The sequence below is a fragment of the Mirounga leonina genome, unplaced genomic scaffold, assembly GCF_011800145.1.
Source record: "Mirounga leonina isolate KUSES-001 unplaced genomic scaffold, KU_Mleo_1.0 Mir_115, whole genome shotgun sequence".
In the NCBI taxonomy this organism is placed as follows: domain Eukaryota; kingdom Metazoa; phylum Chordata; class Mammalia; order Carnivora; family Phocidae; genus Mirounga; species Mirounga leonina.
This window is the reverse complement of record NW_023270268.1, coordinates 38,756,262-38,781,601: the sequence shown is the minus strand read 5'-3', so window position 1 is coordinate 38,781,601 and position 25,340 is coordinate 38,756,262. Positions and strand designations below refer to the sequence as shown.

Sequence of the window (25,340 nt, the reverse complement as noted above, 5' to 3'; positions counted from 1 at the left end):
TGCTCTTTGTAGTCACCTGAGGCATTACAAAATGTTGTATAAAGGCTTGTATAATCTATTTGAATTATATAAATCATAGTTTCTCTGATAGAATAATTGAGCATGGGTGTTCTAGGCTTTATTCCCTGCTCACCCATCCCTCCCCACTCCACTCTACCCCAACCACAAATTATAAAGCCAAATTCAGGTCTGTGTTTGGGTTGGTACTTCACTGCTTTTTAAAATCAGTTCCACTGTTTCTCTAATGAAAAGCTCCTTTTATTCGTAATTGGACTGCCAGTCCAGACCCTGAATCACCATATATAGCTTATCCCACATAATGTGTGTCTACAGTGACCGCTGACCATAGCCATCCTCCAAACACATGGACACAAATTATGGCTCCTCATCCTGCAGGCCAACCAAGGGTGGGGTTTTCCCTGTAACAAATTCTCCAACTTGGCAAAATGATTATCATTGTCTCCTTGGCATAATCAGATAGAAGCACTGGACAAATGTGTAGCATTGAGTTTTCATCTTTTCTGTTAACACTTTGAGGAAATAAGAGTCTTCCAAAATGAGAGACGTTTTTATACACTGTACTTGCAAGTCACTATTTTCATTCAACATTTAAGTTGTAGGGGGGAAAGCCACCTTTATCCTTTAAAGTTTTCTGCGGTGTAACTATTCCAGAGGCACACAAACTATCTTACCTTTGATCATGTTGATAATCTGAAGACCCTTTCTATTTGGGGTTACTATGGTTACGGCTGCATGGGTGATGTGTGAGCTGCACTGCTGTTTTGATAAAAATAGGTATTAACCACCAGTCATAGTGCTTCTCATTTCACATCAGTTCTTGCAGAAGAACAGCATATTAAAAAAAAAGGAAAGAGGAAAAAAGCCTTTCCAAAGAACCATGAAGGAACATCTGCATAAATAATGGTGATTGGTCATGTGTATAAAAATATTTTAATTAAATTCTTTTTAATTAAACAGGGCATTTTGCTGAATCTTTGTCTGTTATTTGCACCAAGCTTAGCCTTGAGGAAGATGGCTGATTAACAGACCCAAGAACCTATAATTAAAAGTAGAACTGTTATTTTTGGAGGAATGCCTCTCCAGTAAGGGTGACTTAATAGGGCTGTCTCATATTTTTTCATTTGTCCTTGAAATCTCTGGTTAGAATTTTGGTTTTTTTAACATAGGAGAAATGATTACCAACATTGTCATAATCAGAAGAGTTTTTATTTTTCAGCTTAGTTTTCCTTCAGTCCCTTTGATCACACTCTCACTGTCGTTTTTCAATATTTCATTGTGGTCTTCATCTATTTCTTTTGTTTGGGTCATGTCTTCTTTTTAAAGTTATATATATTGTATTTTTTTCACCTCTGGCCCCCTCTGCCTATGCATTTCAGAGTTTTAGACTACAGTAAGTTTGTGGTTTCTCATCACTGGTATTATCAACATTCTACACAGGAATTCAAGAGAAAACTGAATAACTTTCTCTTTGCAGTCAAAAATACGATGTAATGTACAAAGTAGTTCCTTCAGTACCAGTCTGGCTTAGAGAACAGAGACAACATTCATTTAATATCTGCTAAGCAGCATAGGAGGAGACTGAGATGGTTGTATGCCCACATTCTGAAGGAAAAAAAAATGCTTACACATAGTTTAAGGTTCATGTCCTTGAACCATCTGTGCAGTTATTTGTGGACAAACTTAGGTGACTCTACATTTAGTATCATACTTGGTAGGGAAGTATTGTATTAGTGTTGCTGTGGGAGAAGGGAAATAGTGAGAGAATATTCAGGGTCTTTTCTCATGCTTTCATTGAATTCCCAGAGGAAAAAATTACACCTCTGAGGAAGTCAGAGGATATTAGACAGTGTACTTCCCATGGAAGGCAACAGGCTTCTGGAGACTGCAGAGCGACCGGCCATTTTCACTATGCAGTCTGTTTCAAGCCTGCATACGGTGTCATTTAACAGAACTCAACTGCATTTTCTGTGTCTATCCAATTCCATATTAGGTGCACAGGGATAGTATCAGTTTAAAAGCCTCTACATAAACCTAGGTCCATAAAACACCATCATAAACCCAGATTCTATTCTTGAACAAATTTACTCAGAAAAAAAATAACAGCTTAGATTTATATTGTGTATCTCTTTCAAAGAACTCAAGACAGCTTCCACACACAGCACGTCAGTTATTTTCACATAGTTTTCTTGGGTAGAGAGGATGCATTTAAGTGAAATAATTGGGTGCAGAGAATTTTTTTAATTTTCTCAAGATTTCATAGTAAGTTAAAGAAAGCCAGAGCCTCTTTTTCCTTAGATTTCTAGACTGTGGTTTTGCAAGATACTAACAGCCATATGATCAAAATATATTATTGACTTTAGCTAATTTGCAGCTAGTTCTAAAATCAGTAACATCTTTATTCGAATTACCCATCAAAGCAATGGTGCACTTGAGTCAATATTTAGAAGCAACCCAAAGCCACCAATTGGCAGCAAATGAAAAGCTCCCTCTGAATTTTCCTGCTTCAGAGTATGTCATCTAGTGATAACAACCATTAACTAAGTGTGTACACATATATCATCTAATTTGATCATCACCACAGTCAATTATCTCCATTCTAATAAACTGAGGTTCTAAATGCATAAGTGGTTTATTTAAATGTACAAGGCTTACAAGTGCCAGAAATGGGAGACAAAGCATGTCCAATATTCTTTTTTCTAGACCACTGCTACTTCTCAAAATAGAACAGTGATGTGCCAATTAGGCTCAACACAAAATGAAACTCAATAGTCAAGTTCTCCTTTTTATGATTAACTTCACTTAGCAAACATTTATTCAGCACCTGCTATGTAGTAAGCACTGTAGGACTGGCTGAGGGAAAGGGCAATAAACCAGACACAGATCCGGCCCTCAAGAAGTTCCAGTCTAAAGGGGGCTTAGGGGCATCTGGATGGTGCAGTCTGTTAAGCATCTGACTCTTGGTTTTGGCTCAGGTCATGATCTCAGGGTCTGTGATATTGACCCCAGCTTCAGGCTCCACGCTCAGTGTGAGTCTGCTTGAAATTCTTTCTCCTTCTCCCTCTGTCCTTTGTCCCCTCCCCCCAAATAAATAAATAAATCTTTAAAAAAAAATCTTTAAAGAGGGCTGTAAATACAAGTTTAAAAGATAAGAGAGTGATAGTCCCGGCAGCTTTGTAAGCACAGAGAAAGGGCCCCACGGACCCCGGTACCACTCTGGTGGGAGGGGCCTGGGAGGGCTTAGAGCTTTCCTCACCGTAAGCCAACATTTTGCCTGATTGAAGGAGATAACCTGTCATTTGGAGGAACTATGAACCATGTTTCTCTCCAGTAAGAGACGGCCCTACAAGCAGTGGTTTTCCATTCCCATATAGGACCACAGACAGTATGACTTGCTCAAACTTAGCAAGATCTCCCTGGACTCAGACACCACTGGGGGTGTCCTGACTTGATAATCCTGGGGCTCCGGGTTAAGGCAAGGAGGGCACATGCACTTGCTATTATAAGAACTCTCTCCTCACTCATGCAGATAAGAATCAAACTTACAATCATTTGTCCATAACACTAGTCTGTACTTGCTGTTGTGTAACCTCGGATTTCAGTGTTGCATCCAGGCTCCATCAGCAAAATTAGGAAAACATATACACTTCACATCTGGAATCTTTAGTTTGGAGTTTGAGTCTGAGAGCCATAGAATTTTAGCTTTGGAAGGACCTAAAAGACAAACTCACTCAACCTCACTTTTAGATGGGAACCCTGAGTCTCTGAAAGAGAAAGTAAATGCCCAGTGAACAAGAATTAGGTATTCTTTCCAAGTGCAGAAATTCAAGAGGTAATTTCTTTTTTTTTTTTTTTAAGATTTTATTTATTTATTTGACAGAGACAGACACAGCGAGAGCAGGAACGTAAGCAGGGGGAGTGGGAGAGGGAGAAGCAGGCTTCCCGCAGAGCAGGGAGCCCGATGCGGGGCTTGATCCCAGGATCCTGGGACCATGACCTGAGCCGAAGGCAGACGCTTAACGACTGAGCCACCCAGATGCCCCCAAGAGGTAATTTCTGAGAGAGGGAGTTAGAGAAGAGTTTCCGTGGTTTCTCTGCTTGATAATAGCCATTTTTCTCTCTTGAAGTAATTTTTGAGGGTAAAAGAAGACACACACAGGTAGAAGATATCATTCCATCTTACAGTGACAAACCCTCTGATGGTTTTGATGACATGAATAACAGTAATCATACCCACCATTAATTGAGCTATAATTTACCAGACCCTTTACATGAATTATCCCACTTCATTGTTATCCAAAAACCTATGAGGAAGGGTTTTTTGGGGTTTTTTGTTTTTGTTTTTTTTTTATCTCCACTGTACTGACGAAGGCTACTGAAAGCTTAGTGAAGTTAAGTAACTGGCTCAAGATCACCAAGTTTATTTGCATCACAGCTAGGATCTGAATACAGGTTGGTTTTACATCAGAGTCAAGTTCCAACCAATATCTCTATATTGGGACAAAGTTGTAAATAGCGTGGTCTTGGCACAAAGGTCTTTCTTCATATATCAGAAGCTCAGGTATGGAAAATCAGCTCCACAGAACAGAATTGGAGAAGATAATAGATGACAACCTACTATATAAATGCTTCAGGGTATTGAAAGTGGATAAAGCAAGACTCCAGGTGTTCTGAGGATGAAATTTCAAGAACACACTGAAAAACCGTTTGGAGCAATTCAATGGCTCTGTGGACAGCTGGGAAACAGCTGTGGCTGACAGACCTCTCTGGCTCGCTGTTTTGGGGAACAGAATGGCTCTGTTTAAATGAAAGCAGTTCATTCTCAGCAATACTCAAAGACAGACCTGCAGGGCAGAAGTTTTGAAAGTCAGCATCCAGCCCACACGTTCCATTTATGTGCTAACGAAGATGTTGCACATTGTGGCAAATCGGATTTGGAAATTTCTTAGTATTTCCTTGGACAAGAAGCTGTCTGGCTCCCTCTAGGGCTCAGCTTGGCTGACTGGGGTCAAAACCATGGAGGAGTAAGGCAACTAGAGAGTGAGGTTGAAGATGGCACTTATTCTTACGGTTGTGTAAGTGCTGAGTTAGCGCCTGCACAACCCTGAAAGTGAGTGCCTCCTTAAGAATGAGATGCCTAGAGGAGCCAGGAGAGCACCCACTAGTAGCTGATTGGGATTAGGTCCTCTTGCCCTACACAGCCTCTCAGTGGCCCCTTGCTTTAGAATTCCTTGCAAAGTGGCTTCCTTCCTAGAACATAGCCAAGAAAGGACAGAGACTGACCTTTTACCTGGGTACTACAGATAAAAAGCATTGTGTTGTTCACTTTATTATTTTGAACTGAAATGGAGACAGCTTTTTAAAACAAGTGCTGCCAGGTCAGTGAGTGAGTGGGCAAAGAAGTGACTGATCACAGTGGGAGAATACAAGAGAGGCAGGAGCTGGTCTGCCCCTCAAGGGGTTAGTTACATGGTACATGACCTTCAGGAGTCATTCATTCATTCACTCATTTGATCAACAGAATCAATTGTCTACTGCTTGCCAGAAACTATAAAAGGCATTGGGGAATATATAGATGAACAACTGATAACCAGTGATGACCAACTTTGTATCAAGAGAACCAATTCACAAAAAAGTTAAAATGCTTGCAAACTATTTTTCAGGGGGGTTGTTTTGTTTTGTTTTTTCAATGCTGCTTTCACATAAGAAAATGCATTTATCTACAGCCAAACTTCTGCATTCTTATATTATTTTCCAGTCCAGAAAGGATTACCATAGAGGGCTAAAATTTCAGATATGACAAAGATAGTTCATGCTGCAGTATCTGATGTAATATAGCACCTCTGGAACTGTTTTCTTTTTCTTTCCTTGACTGACCTTGTAAACTACTGAACTGCAAAGTGTGGCCTGCCTCTTGATATTATATCCTCTAAAGTCTAGAGATCTTCCCACTGCAAAGAAGATAAATCACAACATTTTTTAACACAAACGAAGAGCTTCTTCATTGGTGATAATGCCATTTCTCAGTAATTCAAGAGTAAGAGCAGCAGATTGACTGGGGCTGGCTAGGGGGTGGGGAACACCCACACTCAGCATCAGGCACAGAGTGGTGCTTAATAAGTATTTGTCCCAGTGAAATAACTCCAGGTGGAGTTGTCTTGGCAATGGCTGGATATGGGAGTCTGTAGTTGACAGAGAGAAAGGAATGGGCTGGAAATTAAGAAGGCTGGGTGTGGATGAGATTGCCCAGGACACGTTGGTAGAATGAGAAGGAAACTGATGAGGTATTCCTGGGCAGCATTTGTATTAAAGTGATGGGTTCACAAAAGAGAGAGTGAGAAAGAGAGGCTGGAGGGGCTGAAGGGAAGCAAAGAGAGGCTAGGCTCTCCAGTGTAAAAAAAGAGAGCACTTGGGAGACCTTGCAAAGGTCTACAGTGCCCTATACTAGAGGGCTTGGCAGTCTGGAAGCCCAGGGAGGAAGTCCTGAGAAGGAGTGAGGAGGGGAGGGGTCCTCATGTATTGCCTCCTGAGCTGTGGGAAAAGACTCCGAGTTCCATGCTTTATCTCCTCATTAAGTTTTGCCAATTTTTAAAATGGCTTTTTTACTTTCTGATTCTACAAGGAATCCATGCTTATTATAGTAAATTTATAAAATACCAAAGAAAAGGTTTAAAGAAGAAAAATAAAAATGGCCATTGCTTGCTTAAAAGCTGCTTTATTACTTTTGGCTTGCTCTCCTCAGACTTAGTTTGCCCAGTTGTGCTGACCCTCCATCCTGGTTTAGACTTTGTTATTCCTACCTCAGCACCAATTCTTAATGCTGACCATGCTCAGCAGTGTATCCCAGATAGGATAAACACTGGCAAATAAAGTGATTTGATGAGCGATAAAAGAATACATTCTGGGTAAATGAGTGATTTTTTAAAAATTTATTATTTGTCAGAGAGAGAGAGCACAAGCAGGGAGAGCGGTAGGCAGAGGGAGAAACAGGCTCCCCGCTGAGCAAAGAGCCGGGGGAACTCCATCCTAGGACCCTGGGATCATGACCTGAGCTGAAAGCAGACACTTAACCCACTGAGCCACCCAAACATTCCTAAGTGACTTCTCTTCTACCAGTGGTTGGGTAGGGGCAGGAAGGACTGTGGCTTATGAAAGGTTGTTCTAGCCACATCCTTACTCGGTAACTCATGTATTAAAAAGTCAAATGCCTGGGGGCTTAACCTGCCCATCATTTTGTAGTTCCTTCTGTGAGAGGGGAGCAGAGTGTACTGGTTTGCTAAGGATGCTATAACAAATGACCACAAACAGCTTAAGATAATGCAGATTTATTATCTTATACTTCTATAGGTCAGTAGTCCAGGTTGATTCAACTGGGTTCTCTACTCTGGATCTCACAAGGCCAAAATCAAAAGTGTTGATTGGCTGGGCTCTTAAGGGAAAGCTGTAGGAAGAATCCACTTCCAGGCTCATTCAGGTGACTAGCAGAATCTGTTCCTTGCACTTGTGGGTGGGGGTCCCTGTTGCCTTGCTGACAGAAAGCTGTGGACACCCTTGCCTCCTAGAGGTCTCTCTTCGGCCCTTGCAGGTGATCTCCTGCATCTCAGAGTCAGCAAGCATATGGTATCTTTCTCACACATGAAATCTTCCTGGCATTCCTTTTTTTTGAGTCTCTTTTCTTCCTTCTCTTCAGTTGCATCTCTCTGACCCCAGGCAAAGAAGTTTCTCTGCATTTAAGGTCTCATGTAACTTCGTTGGATCCACCCATATAATCCAACATAATCTACCTGTTTTAAGGTAAACTTAGTTACATCTGCACAGTCTCTTTTGCCATATAAGCTAATATATGCACAGCTTCCATTAGTGTATAGAGATCTTTGGGGGACATTATTCAGCCTACCACACAGAGTGATGACAGGAATGAATGGATTCATGATATGATTTCTCTCCTCATGTCTTTTTTTTCCCCTTTCTCTCTCACATGCTCAGTGTCGACTCTTCTCAATATTACTTTTGTTCACTCTTAGCAGTTTTGCTAATCTGCTTAGAAAACAGGACTATTCACCCTTTACTTTGAAACCTTCCTTATTGTCCCTCAGGGTTTTGATCCACAAGTTGAGAAATTATAGTATATGACACTATTTGCTTCATATATTTTTGTAGCAAGAGAAAAATTTGTTTGTGAGGTCCACTTATTTGATGTGCACTGTGGTCATGACTAACACAATTATCTCTTTCCTTACAATTGTTACATTTAATGGGTCACAGTGATATCTTTACCCCCAAGTGTTGATTTCTTGGGACTCACCCAAATTTTGGCTGCTTTATGACTCCACTGATCTTTTCCCTGAATTTATTTCATGATTTGTAGGCAAACCTTTGTCTACCATATTCATTTTTAAAATGGCAAAATGCTTAGGTCATAATCCTGATTGGAGAATCCTTGTATAACAGGGTGAGTCATCCTCACTCAGATACTGGGCATACTGCAAAGATTCCCCCATTAAACTGCACCATGGTTCATTAAACACCATTGGTGAGAAAATTGGGTCTTCATTAAATGTTTATGTTTTGTGCTAATGTTAAATTTAGAATATTCCTGTTGTAGGTAACTTTGGGAAAAATTTTAAAGTACTAGATAAAGTTCCAGCAGATTTCAGTCTATAAATTCCCAAACACAAAATCTGAAAAACATCCCCCAACACCAGATTTATTCTCAGGTTTCTCTCTTTTCAATCTTCATATAAATTATTTATTTTTCTCTTCTCATGCCAAACGTCATGATCTTCAGATGACCTTTTTATATTCTTAGTGACTTCTAAGGACCTTACTTTTGGGTTTTAAGCACAAGAGAAAGTAAATTATTCTGGAACACCATTCAGCCATGTTTGAAGTCAAGGAAAAAATGTGTGATTGTCAATGTTTTGATTATGTATCTACATATTGAAGAAACAATCTCTGTCCACAAAGCACTTACATTCCCAAAAAAGACTTAAACAAGTACAAATACTAATGACAGAAATGTGATTCCAGAAGTGTACTAGTGGAGTTAATGTGAAAAGAATAATGTTCCTCATTTAAGAGTTCATAGAAATCCTCTACGTGCATGCCAAAAGAATCAGCTTGTTACCGTATGACAAGAGATAGTAAGATCTAGAGCCTTACTCAACAGGAATCCAACATGAGAATTAAGCTCTACAGAAAATTATTTGAGGGACTATTTTTTCCCTTTTCATTTCTTTACAAGATGATGCTTAACTTAATGCATAGAGTATAAGTTAATTCATTACATACAACAAATGCCTTAGGACAATGCTTCTCAAGCTTTTTGTTGTCACAAGCCCTTTACAACTCTTCAAAATTAGGGAAAGACCCCAAGGAGTTTTTCTTTATGTGTGTTATATCTATCAATATTTACCATATTAGAACTTAAAAATTTTTAAAACATATTTTGTTAATTGAAAATACAATCATAGGGGCACCTGGGTGGCTCAGTCGGTTAAGTATCCAACTCTTGATCTTGGCTCAGGTCATGATCTCAGGGTCATGAGATCGAGCCCCATGTTGGACTCCATGCTGCGCGTGGGGCCTGCTTAAGATTCTCTCTCTCTCCCTCTGAGCACCTTGCTCTCTCTCTAAAAATAAAAAATAAAGAAAATAACAACCATAAACCATTTACATCTTAAATAACATATTTTTATGAAAAATAAATTAATTTCCAAAGCAAAAAATATTTACTAAGAAAAGTTACATTGCTTTATGTTTTTTTAATGTGTGTTGTAAGAGAAGACAGCTGGATTCTCACATCTGCTTCTGCATTCAGTTGTACTGTCCTGCTTCATATAGCCCCTGGAAAATTCCACTGTACACAAATGAAAGATTAAGAATGAAAAATACAAATAGCATTTTCATATTACTCTGAAAATGGATTTGACCTTGGGGATCTTCCTGGATAGGTCTCAGAAACCCCCAGAGGTCCCTAGATGATACTTTGAAAACATTGCCTTGGGGCATGAGAGCTTCTTTCTCCCAAGGATCCTTGGTGAAGAAGGCTGTAATCGTGTTATTGCATATAGTATTTTCTCCACTACTAACTCTGTACCAAAATGATATATTGATGGCCAAAATAAAATTACAATATTTTAAGGCTAAATCATTCATGATGTTTTGTGTAACTTCTCATTTAGAATTACCTCAATGAAGTAAACTTCTAGTGATTAGCTTTCTAGATCTAGTATTGTTTCTCTGATCTATTTTAGAAGGTTGAGGTTTTCTAGTTGTATTTCTGAGATATGATTAGCAGAGCTTGACTGGCAAAACCAATTTGTGTACTTATTTTGCTGCCGAGTCTCCACTGAGAAGGTTTAGGCTCAAAAAAAATTCCAGTATTTCAGCCTGTATTCAGGATACTTCAATTTTTTTGGAAGCTTCCTCTTGAAATCTCACTATGTACAGTATTTCAGAAAAGTGGGGAAAGTTACAGGAGAATTTCCTCCTCCATCAACCCTCTGAGAAAAAGAAAACTCATTTTCACAATACTCACTTTTAGAATTAGGAAAATGCTACCTTGCTTATGAGAATCCCAGGGTTTTCCACCTGTCAGGCCTGACACAATTCTGCTGCGCAAGCCTGAGATATTTGATTCTCCATGTGTCAGGGACAAATGTCATACATACTGATTTGCACAGAAAACCACAGAAAGCACTCTCCAGGGAAGGCCAGCATTTTGACAAGACTGAGTGATAACTTAGAACAACAGGGGTAAGAACTATTGTGTGGAGTTGTCCATGGACTCAGGCAGATCTTGTGCCAGGTTACCGAGAGCTGCTGCATTAAAATATCATTTGAAATTTAGATTCTTTGTAAAACACCAAAAATATATGGGTCAGAAAGCTACTAATGGAGATCCTAGGGAAGAAACTGCCACTAAATTACCCCAAAGGCTTAGAAGTGACTGAAAGAGAAAGAGCATTGGAAAAGTGGCCAGTTAAAGTACTAGCATTAAAAGAAAAAGAAAAAGGAAAATATCTTTTAAGAATCAGCATATGGATGTATTGATGGGGTCCAGCAGTCATTATCTGTATTATTATCTCCCGTTATGGATGAGAAAATACTAGTTTTGGGGCGCCTGGGTGGCTCAGTTGGTTAAGCAACTGCCTTAGGCTCAGGTCATGATCCTGGAGTCCCGGGATCGAGTCCCACATCGGGCTCCCTGCTCAGCGGGGAGTCTGCTTCTCTCTCTGACCCTCTTCCCTCTCGTGCTCTCTGTCTCTCATTCTCTCTCTCTCAAATAAATAAATAAAAAATAAATCTTTAAAAAAAAGAAAATATTAGTTTTGATGCTATAATAAATTGTAGTAGGGGACAAGACTCTTGGTATGATGAAGAAATTAATCAAAATATCATATTACTTTACTGTTGGGGCTTTTCTCTTGAAGAATGAGAATTACCCTATATATAACCTTAATAATTTTTCATAAAACTTGAATCATGCCCCCCCACCAGATATTCTGGCCATTTTCAACCCTCCTTTAGCCTCTAATTCATGTGTTGGTCCCCTTGCTCTCAGCAAATGATCTTGCTTTACTGAGAAGACAACTTTATTTCAACCCTTCAGTTGGTCTCTGCCTTCTCTCGACCTTGTTCCAGCAGTTCCCTTTCTTTCTCCCCTGTCTTCAACCTCTCTTTCCTCTGGCTTATTCTGTTCAACCTATAAATTAGAAATGTAAGAAAAAGTCTCACCTGGCTTTATACCCCATAGACTACTTTTTTTCTCTCCATCCCTCATCACCAGCTTCTTAGAAGTGCAATCCACACCACTGCCTCATCATTCATGCCCCCCACTACCTCTTGCTGTTTGCTGAAATTATTTATTTTCTCAGAAATCTCCAGTGATTCAATGACATTTCTCAATCATCCACTACTCTCACCTGGAGTAGCTGTGTGTGTGTTTGTGTGTGTCATCTATTTAAGCATAAGGTTATATGTGCTTGTATCCCTTACTACCAATTTGAGAGACCAAATGGGTTTTTCTCTAGCTAAAAAGTCAGGTAGGGAGAGGGTGTATGGAAGAACAGGAACCCCAAGCCCCAAATGGAGTGTTAAAACTTGCCACAAAGAGATAAGTGGAACTAAAGTGTGACAAAGGCAAATAAGACCAAATCCCTGCTAAAATCAGAGGTTTAAGAAATTGGATTGTGTCTCCATCCCTTCCTATCTACATGGTGTCCAGTGTGTTCTCCTCATACTCTCACAAGAAGTCTCACTGCTTTTTGGCCAGCCTTGGGCCCAGGTTGTCCTTACAAACCCAACCAGGTGTGTGCAGAGCTGGTGTGAGCATGTCCACCACAGTTCCAAGAGATTGTCTCCTGGGAAGGTGCCACAGAGTCTTGGACATTCTGTGTAAGATCGAGCCCTGCCAGTGAGCTAATTAAATGAGTTTCTTGGGGCGCCTGGGTGGCTCAGTTGGTTGGGCGACTGCCTTCGGCTCAGGTCATGATCCTGGAGTTCCGGGATCGAGTCCCGCGTCGGGCTTCCTGCTCGGCAGGGAGCCTGCTTCTCCCTCTGACCCTCCTCCCTCTCATATGCTCTCTCTCGCTCTCATTCTCAGTCTCTCAAATAAATAAATAAAATCTTTAAAAAATAAATAAATAAATAAATAAATAAATAAATAAATAAATAAATAAAATGAGTTTCTTTAAGAGCTCCAAGCTTAGCAGTACGAGTGGGTTGCGAATTTCCTGACTCACCTATTCAATTCATTTGTGGTCCCAGCAAATATTCCATCTTGTAGGTTACACTGCCTGGCTTTATTTCGAAGTTGTTCCATATCTTCACAGGGTAGATAGGAATGTGCAAAATAATAGCTTTTCTCTTTTGTGTGGGATATCGCTTATGAATTAGAGTTCAGTTCTTTGTGCAAAAGGAATTGTGGGAATGCCAGAACAATTTTGAACAAAACTAGATATTCAATTAAAAACCTTTCCCTCCGAAAGCCTAAAGTTCTCACTGGAAAGATGAAGAGTACCTCTCAGCACAAAGGATACCCCATAACTGGGAGGCAGGGGGAAGAAACACAGGTTCTTCATCCTTATTTGTGAGCCCAGGAAACCTCTCTGGGAGTGCAGATGAGCTGCAAGTCATCTTCAGAGCTTAGGAATACAAATAACTACAGAGACGAAAGTCAACAATAAAGCTGCTATGTTAGAATTTTGTAGTTTAAGAATAACTTTACTTTTATTCTACAAGATCCTAGGGAAAGGAAAATGCTGTTAATTAAAACCCCCCAACTGAAGCCTCTTTGTTTTGATGAGATACAAGGTCTTGACTCTATCTAAGAAGGAGAAAGAGATTACTTAGCAGAGATAATTGCTACCTTCCCCTCCTACCACTTCCTGCAAAGAGAAAGGGTTGTAGCAAATGTGAACACCTACCCACTACTAGAGAATACATCTCTGCCATTTTGCCTATCATCATTAAGGATCTATTCAGCTAGAATAATGAAATTGATTCTATGGCTGGCAAAATGGGATCTGGCTAATTGTCATGCCAATGCATAACATTTTATTTCTGTTGTCCCTTCTATCCCAAAGCTGGTTGTTGAGTTCAATATTCCTTCCTCTAGGATAATTTTCGGTAAATAAAAAATCTATCTACAGAAATTCATGATGGATATAGTTTCCAGCTGACTTGTTCATGCTTAGGGTCAGGTTTGGCAAATATACCACTTGTGTTTTTCATGCTTCTTTTTCTCCACTCACCCCTTAACTGTAAATGTCCCTAAGAATCTCTTATGAACTCTCTTCCTTGTCTATATACCTTGCCCAAGTGCTCGGCCATTCTTGTGGCTTTATGTTTCATCTGTATGCTTATAACCCCCAAATTCTTTCTTCTGTCTTAACTCTGTATAGTTCCAGCCTTTTATTTCCAGCTTTCTTACTGAAATTTCCATTTGAAATTCCACCTATTTAAGTCAGCATGTCCAAAACCAAACTTACTGTATTCCCCTGTCCACAAACTAATTTCTCTTATGCAGCCCCATCCACTAATTGTCTAAGATTGAAACCTAGAGTCACCCCTTGCTGCCTTTCAAACACCAAGTCTCATCAATTCTCCATCCCAAATATCTTGGACATACAGTCTCTTTTGCTGTGTCCTCTCTGACATTACCTTTTATATATTCACTCATTAAAGCCTTGCTATATTGTAACAGTGTCCTAAGGGCTAGTGACACACAAGGAAGATAAAAATCAATGAATAAGTGAAGTACAAAGCACCATGGCCATTGACCTATCAGAACCCAGGAAGGTGGATGTGCTGGGTGAAGCAGGATATACAGGAATTTGTGAGCCTGAATCTAGGATTCTTTGTATTTCAGTACAGCTAATTTATTGGTAGAACATTTGGGAAAGGCTCTAGCCACATGTCCATTCGGTCCTCTGCCCTACTGCCTGTGCTTTATTTCCAAAGCTAAAATCAGGTTGTCAGTCTTCTGATAAAAATCCTTTCCTGGCTCCCCACTGCAGCAGAACAAGTACCAAACTTCTTGTTTCTATTTACAAAACCTTCAAACTCAGCTTTTGTTCCCCATAGCACTATTCTTTTATACAACATAGTTACTAACCTCACAGTCCATGAAATAGGAAAGGACAGAAATGAAAATGCCCACTCTGCCTTAAAAAATTTACCATCAAGGGCGCCTGGGTGGCTCAGTTGGTTAAGTGACTGCCTTCGGCTCAGGTCATGATCCTGGAGTCCTGGGATCGAGTTCCGCATCGGGCTCCCTGCTCAGCAGGGAGTCTGCTTCTCCCTCTGACCTTCCTCCTTCTCATGCTCTCTGTCTCTCATTCTCTCTCTCTCAAATAAATAAATAAAATATTTAAAAAAAAAATTTACCATCAGTATCATTCCCAGTCATCCTCTTTACCCCTTTGGCAATCAACTCAGTGGATCATTTTCCTAATGATTGCTTTTCACACTTTGCATAACTGTTTCAAGTATCAAGACACTGAATGGTTTTGATGAACACAGATAATCAGTGTGTGATTATTTACTGTCCTGATGTATGCTCAGAGGCTCCATATAATATGTGTGCATACAGTAGCCAAGCAGCAGGCTGCCAGAAACAAGTCCTTCAGTCCTGCTTTTAGGAACATAGGGTTCATCTTTATAGATGAGTATAATCTCAAGAGAGAAGGAGAGCCAGGTGCCAACCACCTCTCCCTTCACAGGAGTAGGCCATGTAACAACATTCATTCATTAATGCATTCATTCACTCAGTCATTCGTGCATCAAACACTTACTGAGCATTTGCCAAGTACCCCGTGTTGCAAAGATGTGCCCTGTCTCCAGGGAGCTCCCAGTGTCTTCTGTGATAAGTTTTGTGATTTCATTCAAATACGGGGATCAAAAAGGAGTGAGCCAGGTTTCTGCTGAGGAACTGGGGTCCTGGGGAACACTTGAGAGGTTTTTAAAGATTGAAGAATGGGGCTTGGGGGAAACAAGAAGTTGTATGTGTGGGTATGTGTGTGTACATTTAAGGAATGGGGGGAATGGTAGCTCATGGATGGGAAAGAAATTGCTGCTCTGGTAAAGTGAACCAAAATGCAAAGTTAATTTAAAAACTACATGATTTGGGGGCGCCTGGGTGGCTCAGTTGTTAAGCATCTGCCTTCAGCTCAGGTCATGATCCCAGGGTCCTGGGATCGAGCCCTGCATCGGGCTCCCTGCTCGGCAGGAGGCCTGCTTCTCCCTCTCCCCCTCCCTTTGCTTGTGTTCCCTCTCTCACTGTGTCTCTCTCTGTCAAATAAATAAAATCTTAAAAAAAAATAAAAACTACGTGATTTGGGTGATTTGGAGAAATTATGGCAAGTTCAGTGTGACTTGAGGCAGGCAGCAACGGGTGAGCAGGGGATACAGGGGGAGATGCTGGAAGATAAGCAGGGTGCAGATTATAGAAGACTTGGACCAAGGAGCTCAAACTTTCTCTGAAAGCAGTGGGAAGCCCAGAGAAATCTCTAAGCAAGGGAGTGACTCATCAGATTTTTTTTTTAAATGAAGGTCCAATATGGGAACCGAGGATAGATTTGAGAAGATGAGCATTTAATGAATCCTTTTTAGAGGTGACCACACCCAAGGAAAAATCCCTGGCTGTGTTTTAGCAAACTCTGCATATTTGTGTGTGTTTCCTCCTAGTGACGGTGCTGGCCATTTTCCATGAACTGCACGTCGACCCCGACCTGTACACACTCCTGTTTGGGGAGAGCGTGTTGAATGATGCAGTGGCCATTGTCCTCACCTAGTAAGTACCAGAACTTGACCTCTGTTTTTTTGACCATGTGAAATATGCTTCCAGTTGGTGATAATTCCCAGTGGCTTTAGAGTATCTTTTCTCTTATGTCATAGAGATGTGGCAATTTCTTTTTTTTAAACAATTACTACCATAGAAAATCTCTAATCATGGGTATAATTCATTAGGTACCTTAATTTTTAACACTATTAACAAGTTTCATGTTTCCAACCTATTACAAGATACTACCCAGAGGGTAACTTTTTTTCCTCAGGTGCATATATTTAGCTGATTCACTTAGAGTTCCTAAAATGCACATATGAGCTTCCCTCATTTCAAATCAATATCATTTAATTTTTTCCTTTATACAAACCATTTTCCAGATAATGGACTAATGCTAACCATTGTATTTATAGTAAGTTTGACATATTGGAGATAGAACCTGAGAGTCAGACTACTCTTTATTTCTCAATGCAAATGTTATGTATTATAGGAACACACACATCTTTAAATCCTCATGTGACATGTGAAACTAATAGAGCTTCAACTAAGTGCTAACGTAATTTTCCCTTGATCCTGGAAGAATTTTCTTTTCAAGATGAGAACTGGTGCTCTTTTATATTTAATAAATGCCACTTTGGTGGCTTTCACTATGTCAGAGGTCTCTTCTTGGTTTTAGATTAAGACCAACATTTTGGGCAACTGTGAAATACCCCAAAGGAAAATAGCTAGCTGACAATTAAATATGACAACAGGACTCAATTCAGGGTGTTAATCACTTCAAATGCATTTGAAAATGTACTGTGAAGTAACAAAAGATGTTTAAAAGCCAGATCTCACAGAGAGTAGGAAACCATAGAATAGCACTACTCTTCTACTAGCTGACATTTCTTAAGGCCACCACCCAAAGTTGCCAGTGAATTCTGCAACTTTTAGGCAAGGTCTTCAAATAAACTTATATTTCACCTGGCCAGAAAGGTGTGTTTCCTGCATTAAAGGAAAATATCAGGTGAATGGAAACTAAGAGCAAAAGCCATGGCAGATTCACAAATGCTAATGGATGCTTTTAAAGAAAACACCAAGAACAATTAATTAGAACATCAGGAATCTCTGTCCAAGAAATACAAGTACTAAAGGGACATTTGGAGTAAACATTTTTTTCAAATCCGCTGAGTCCCTCATTTTTGCTTCTTGGGCTGCCAAGTTGTAAAAAGCCAAGCAAAACGAAACCACTAAAGCACAGATGAACTTGGGAAAGAGTCACTCAGCTACAACCAAGGGAGAGTTTGGCCTTTCCACTTTCAGCACCATCATTCACTAGTTTCCCACTAAAAATGCAGACTCCAAGGATCAATGTTGATGCTGTTCTGTGCAAGCCCCAGGGGCATTTGAAACAGTCTATTTATTATCTCTTCAGGTCAGTACATGGTTATTATGGCAGTGCCTTTTCTCTCATCTACCCATGCATTGCATGTCTTAAGAAGTGTTTCACACTGTGGCAAGATCTCTTCCTTACTAGGCACAAGACACTTGCCATTCTAGCAAAATCTTACGTTTCCCAAATTTGGCGGTTGAGGTGTTACACAGAGTGACCCCCAAAAGTTCCACCTTTAAAGTAAAAGGAAAACTAAAGTAGAAATACTTGACATGGAAACTTCCACACTTTCAAACTGCAGGCTCTTTCTTCTAGCTGGTGCACCTGGATCCCACTGGCGCCTTCCTTAGCTCTACTGAGAGTAGTGTGTACCTGCACCATCCTGGGTCTGGACTCTCTGTCCACCAGTGCCGTCTGTGGCTGGCCACGTCCTCCACCCTGAGCAATTTTCCACAATGGTGTACCCTTTGCTCACTTGCTTATGTGCTTTTTAAAAGTTTTACATGACTTTCAGACCAGAAGTTCAAACATTTGTCTCTTCACTTTCCTCTTCCTTCACATGAAACTGTTTCCCCTGACACAACTCTCTGCCTGGTAACTCATGCCTTTTCTTACACGCACAGAGTTCGCTCCTCCCCAGCTTGTTTCTGCCTAATCAGGTCTTTCACCACTTACCTCAGTCTCCTTCAGGAACCACTAGCCCACAAGCTGAGCCCCTAATCTAGCCCTGCATGAACCTCCTTCAATTCCCTTCCAGCATAGCAGGGCAATCTTGGGTTTGCACTTATATTTGGCGTTTTTTAGATAGTAACTTTTTTTTTTTTAAGATTTTATTTATTTATTTGACAGAGAGAGAGAGAGACAGCGAGAGAGGGAACACAAGCAGGGAGAGTGGCAGAGGGAGAAACAGGCTTCCCGCCGAGCAGGGAGCCCGACGCGGGGCTTGATCCCAGGACCCTGGGACCACGACCTGAGCCAAAGGCAGATGCTTAATGACTGAGCGCCCCAGATAGTAATTTTTTGAACACAGAGTCTATGTGCTTGAAATGCATATTAAAAGTACAAATGAGGGGTGCCAGGGTGGCTCAGTTGGTTAAGCATTCGACTCTTGGTTTTGGCTCAGGTCAAATGATCTCATGGATCATGGCTGCCAGTATCTCTGAGGGCTGTGCCTTCCTTCAGGAGAATGGAGCAAGCATCTTTGTCCCATTATTCCCAGTCCAAATCTTAGTACACTTTATAGATTATAATGCCATTTCAGACCCACTGTGGCCAGAGAAATGTCCTGCATTTATTGGCTCAGCTCTAAGTCACATGCTTCATGAGTTTAAAACTGTACTCATTTTCACTTGAAAGCATATGAACTAAGCCTGGGGAAAGGTGGGATTATTGCTCAGAGTGATATTGCCACAAAAAAGAAGTGGGTGCCGGACAGAAACAAAACACAACCAAACCTAGAAGACCACAACAGTGACTGTATGTGACTATAAACTTTCTGTGCTTGTTTCCTTACCTATGAAATGTAAGAACAGTTGTTCTGTATACATTACAAAATTATTTTGAGCAATAAATAAAGCATTATAGTTGGAAAGACTCTATAATCTCTATAATCTATGTAATCTATGCTATATAAAGATATATATACTTATAATTTATATAACCATTTATATCAATATCTTTCATTCTACTTACACATATCTCTTTGCTTTCATTAAAATGACTAAGGGTAGACATGCTTCTAGTGAAGCATTCTTTCATAGATACGGCATTTTATGATCCAAGGAATATAGAGAATAACCATTTTCACATGTGATTTCCCCCACTAAGAATGAAGCGCTTAGTTAAGGCATACTTTCTAAAGTTGATAAATCAAGAAATAGAGTTTGAAGCATATTACTGAAAGTTATAAAGGCACTCACAACCAAAATTGATATTACTCATGGGAGTTAGTTGGAAGAGGGGAGAGGGAAAGGAAGGGATAAGTTAACTAAAATGTCACATCTCTCATAATAATAAATCAATATATACTATGTGGAGTTGATAAATCAAGAAATGGAGGTATATCCATATTATTTAGAGTCATAGGACAATCATCAGAAGAACGAAAAACATAAATGGTTAAAGGAGATACTTTTGCTTTGTAGAACTCTGATTTATACAAAGGAGGGAAATGTAATTTAACTCTTTATTTTATATCTTTTTATACTGTTTGAATGTTTGAATTTGTTTGAATTATATCTGTTTAAAGTATTCTTTAGGTGATCAAGGTATCAAAAGCAGAAACTAGAAAAGAAAAGCCAATTTATTTGATGGCAATAGAGTCCAGCAATCCTACCAAGCAAGAGTCAACACAAATAAGTGATGAAGGATAAATCAATGAAAGCAGTTTCAACACACATGTTGATAGGTTGATGGTCTTTATAATGTACATGATGAATTGTTAGTCTCCTTAATATACCAAATGTACTAGTTATGTTACTTTAGGTAAATTACTTAACCTCTCTGTGCCTAGATGCCTTGTTTATAAAGCAGGGCTGGTAAAAGCCCTCACCTCATTAGACAAGATTAAACATAAAACACCTAGAACAGGGCCTGGCTCATAACACTCAATAGAAGTTAGATATTAGCTGCTGATATTACTGCTGTATTCAAAGACCAATAAGGAAAAAGTAAACATAATAGAAAAATGGGCTGAGGATATAAGTAGATAATGAACAGAAGAAACATAAATGGCCAATAATACTGCTAAATAAGATCAGCTTCACTAGTAATGAAATAAAACAAATTAAACCACTAACAAAGTATTATTTTTTGATAAGCAAATCTTCAAATCTCCAGAATTCATGAAAGAACAAGCATCCTTCAGGTAAATTGGAGTTTGAGGAAGTGGGAACCCTTCTACATTATTGGTGAAAGAGAACAACAATAGAACTTTTACAAATGCAATTGGCATTATTTGTTAAGAATTATTAGAATATGTTAATCCTCTGATCCACCTATTTCATTTCTAGAAATTTTTTTTTTAGATTTTTTTTTAATTTATTTATTTGAGACAGAGAGAGAGAGAGAGAGAGTAGGAGCAGTGGGGAGAGGCAGAGGGAGAGGGAGAAGCAGACTCCCCGCTGAGCAGGGATCCCTATGTGGGGCTCGATCCCAGGACCTGGAGATCATGACCTGAGCCGAAGGCAGACGCTTAACGGCTGAGCCACCCAGGCACCCCTCATTTCTAGAAATTTATTCTAAGAAGTAACTAAGGGCCTATGTAACAATTTCTCCATGGAGATGAGTGCATTGATTTGAGCAAGAAATTGTACATAAGTTACTAGTTGGTTGAGTAAATTATAACATATTAATATCATGTAATCCTTATGCAGTCATTTGAAAAACGACATAGGGAGAAAAATATATTGATGTGAAAAGATATTCACAATACAGTTTTAAAGAAAGTAAGAAATTTTAAAATGATATATACAGTAAGACCTATTTTAGTTAAAAAATCACAGCCAAATTTGTGTGTCTGTGAGTATATACATATAATTATAACATATTATAAATATAATTTATATATAAAATCAAAGTGTTAGGTGGGATCATAGGTGATTTTCATTTTCCTCTTTTGGCTTATATATATATTTATTGGAAATAGATTAAGCTACTTCTGATCCACTCTGGTCCAAAGAATCCCCCATAAACATACTTAATAATAGGAAATTTTCACTTAAATACAGATTCTAGGGGCACCTGGGTCACTCAGTCAGTTAAGCATCCAACTCTTGATTTCAGCTCAGGCTGTGATCTCAGGGTTGTGAGATCGAGCCCTGCATCAGGCTCTGCACTCAGTGGGGAGTCTGCTTGAAGATTCTCTCTCTGTCCCCCTTTCTCCCCCCACCTTTACTATTTAAATAAGTAAATCTTTAAAAGAAATAAAACAAATACAGATTCTATAAAGGTTTAAGTCCAGAATTTTCTCTACCCATGAAAGAGCAGAAAGAGTATGTTGAGTGTTCTCGGCCATTTATCTGCAAAACAGAAATATTGCCAATATTGTACTGAGAGACCTACTTGTGAAATAATTCCACAATGTACAAATGCCTCCAGATTTTCTTAAAGATAAAATAAGAACCCCATTAAACAGCTGGCTCTTGGATGACAATAAATACACACTAGGTGCCTTTGTTACCTCATAAGCAAATGCTTCTAAGGAAATTCAATGTAGATAATTAAAAAGGAGGGAGAAATAGAGCGCTAATATTCTTTTTTTAAATAAGAGTGTTATGCTGCTTAGAGGTTCTTACTAGAAAATGTCATTTAAAGTGTGATGCTGGTAAACGCTTGGCACTTAGAGTGAGTGACATTTTGAAAGACCACACTTTTTATATTTCATGCATCTTAAGCAAAATTTAACATGGAAGTTAATGGGATGGCTGTGAGACTCAAAGAACCATGTGACTAAGGAAACTCGAGACATCTATCATCCATTCATTCAACAAAAATATACTGAGGATCTATATCTACCAGACATTACGCTGAGCATTGATGATATAAATGGATAGGTACAGTCACCCCTCCCTGCCTTCAACAGCTCCTCACTAAAATAGGCAAACAATAGCTTGTAGCTATTTAATTTAATATGTGCACAAACCTTGCTCTAAAAATCATCCCAGAAAGCAGTTGTGTAGGGCTGGTTATAAATATATATCACTAAAGAAATTCATTATTTCTCTTGGTACCATCATCTCTAAATAAATTGCAAGCTACTTGAAGGCAAGTTCCACCTTTCTCCATCCCCCACAACACACAGCTAATTATTTGGAAGGTTCTTAAATAATTACTGAAGGCACAAGTTAGTATACCTTTTCAGATGAAGGTAGAGACATTTTACTAATCCTCTCATTAAAATCTGTTCCAGAGGATGGATACTTAATATTCTTTATACTGCTTCTTCTGAATATTTGAAAAGCTTGTTCATTATCTTCATTAGGTCAACTTCCTCTCCCATTTGACCCATAGTTGTAAACACAGAGGTGATAAGGTGTCTCCTTTTGATGAGAATAAACCAAAACTGTTATCACAGCCATAAAGTATATTTCTTATGAATCTGCTTAACTTAAAAACAAGTTTCTTATATCTTGACACATCTTTCTGAAGGTAATTCACTTTATTTGCCTTGGAAACTGATCATCAGCATGAAACCATTTATTTTGATGCCTGTCTAGATACTGCTGTGATATATAATTAAAAAAAAAAAAAGTTAAGGCCCTTTTTGCTTAAGAACTTCTCCTGGCAGTCAATTCCATGCCGACTTCATTTTTTGGACACCAGGTGGCATCACCTAGCAGGAATGGGTAGGCCCACACCCCTGCCTGCTCCTGTGCTGTTTGTTTTTTCTTATTCCTGATGCCTGGTTCCTGTCTCCTGGCTATGACTCTGGCATCTCCCTACCCTAGCTCTCAATGTCCCTGTTCAGATTGCTGGGAAGTGACCTTGGCTTATCCTGTGACTCTGTTCCTTGTCTCTTGGATTAGATAGGGTGATCACTCACTGCTTCTCCAGAAATCAGCCTCATGACTTAGAATTCCTCTGCTCCATGTCAAGCCATGCATGACAAATTGATCTACCAAAAATAAACAAATAAGTGAAACCCATATTGATGCTGTCTTAATTCCATTGTACTTTAATTCATTGGTGTATTAGTCAGATGTAAGTGACAGAACCCCAATTCAAATTAGCTTAGGCAAAAAGAATTCATTGGCCTCTTTAGCAGGGGCAACTCTGGGCAAGCCAGGACTCAGGGATTCAAACATGTCTATTTTTCTTTTCTATTGTCTGTTCTTTCCTTTTTCTTTCTTGGTTCTGATTTCCTCTTAGTGCCAGCCTCACTCTTTCCTAGTATAAATACATGACTTATTCTAACAAGCAGAAGAGGGTGGCTATGGCATCTCCAGGCTTATATTGTTCTATCTCAAAGTAACACTTCACACTCCCAATATTTGCATGTCAGACACAGAGAAGGATTCGGATTGGCTCTGCTTATATCAGAAGATCGCCCCTAGGCCAATCACATTGTATTTCAAGGGAATTAAACATGATGATTGGCCAGATCTGAATCATTTCCCCATCTCTGTGGCCAGTGGCATGGAATCTATAATTAGAAGAAAGTGACTGGAGGGCAAGTATATGGGCATCCCAGAATAGTAACTATGGTATTTCATGAAAATAAAATATTCAGAACATGGTGGATTAAAATGAAGCAGATAGGCCATATGCCATTATAAACTGAAAGAAATGCTTTGTTTAAAAAGGCAAAAAATTCCTTTCTAAGTGTAGAGTTGATTTTGAAGAAAGAAAAGGAAATTCCCAGGTGTGGGAAACAAGAGAGAAATCACTTACTGTGAGAAGCTGCCATTGTCAGTGGCCATAGGATTTTGTGTAGGATATAGACGCAGAGGTTTTGGAGTTGGAGTCTTATTTCCATGTGGAAATCATGGAAGTCAAACCTTTTTGAATATAGCCTGGAGTCCAAGGTGCTCCCTCAGTCACATAAACTCTGTTCAACAGCCTTAAGGAATCGTGAGGAAGCTTGCCATCTATATGGAATTTGAATCAAAATCCCTGATCTTGCAGTTGTGACAGAGGAAATAGAAGCCAATAAATTAATATAAAAGTTTTCAGTACTATTGAAATACCTGCCCCAGCCTCATTTCTCTTTCCTTATTTACAAATGTGCTAAACTGCTTTGAACTGAGACTTTCTTAACCCAGGCACATGGAAATCCCACAGAAAAAAAACCCATAATTTTTCCTGAAAATGAGTTCACAGTAAAAGTTTACAGGCCACAAAGGGAAAAAAATCCACCATGAAGAAAAGCCAGGCGATAAACAGAAAAGTAAATCAGAAGAACAAGGACCCTAAAGAACTAAACAAAAATTACAAAAATCTGAGAACAATTATAAAATGGGCATATTAAAAATGACTGAAGAGGTAAATGGAGAAGTAAGGAAAATATGAAAGGATAGTAAAATAAGAAACAAAAAACTTTTCAGAAAGAAAAATGTGGATATTGGCTTTAAAAACTGAATGACAAAAATGTCATATTAGATCCAGCTGGTGACCCAAAAGATAAAGTTAGCCAATGACCCAGAATTCAGTACAGATTAAAAAAATATAAAAAGTTGTCTGAGAGACATGGAGGATATAGCATGAAACATTTCAGAATATATCAATAAGAATTTCAAAAGGAGACACTAAAGAGAATCAATTTGTGACAATATTTAATGAGATAACGGATGATAATTTTTCAGAACTGAAGAAATTAAAACATTGCATTATATCCAGAGTTGGATAAATTAAAACTCATTCACACGCAAATATGTTGCAGTGAAACATGAGATCATCAAAGACAAAATGGAAATTTTAAAAGCAAACAGAGAGGAAAGATGGATTACTTACAGCGGAAAACCACTTAGATGGCATCAGTTTTCTCACTAATGATAAGAGCTACCAGAGGACAGTGGAATAGTAAGTACAAATTATAAAGGGCAAATAACCAAAAACCTAAATTCAAAAATCAACTGAGATATCATTCAAGGGTAAGAATGAAATAAGATATGTTCAGGTAGACAGAATTTACCACTTATGGATAATCAGTGATAGAAACAGGAA

The 25,340-nt window shown here is 39.1% G+C and overlaps 1 protein-coding gene across 5 annotated transcripts in view; it reads left to right on the top strand.

Moving 5' to 3' along the window:
* The window catches only part of SLC9A9 (solute carrier family 9 member A9), a 685,847-nt gene that overhangs the window by 281,747 nt on the left and 378,760 nt on the right, over positions 1–25,340 (top strand). For all 5 annotated transcript variants that reach the window (XM_034996352.1, XM_034996353.1, XM_034996348.1 and 2 more), the window contains one exon: positions 16,210–16,315. In XM_034996352.1, coding sequence (XP_034852243.1) covers positions 16,210–16,315 — 106 coding nt within the window. The remainder of the gene's footprint in view (positions 1–16,209; positions 16,316–25,340) is intronic.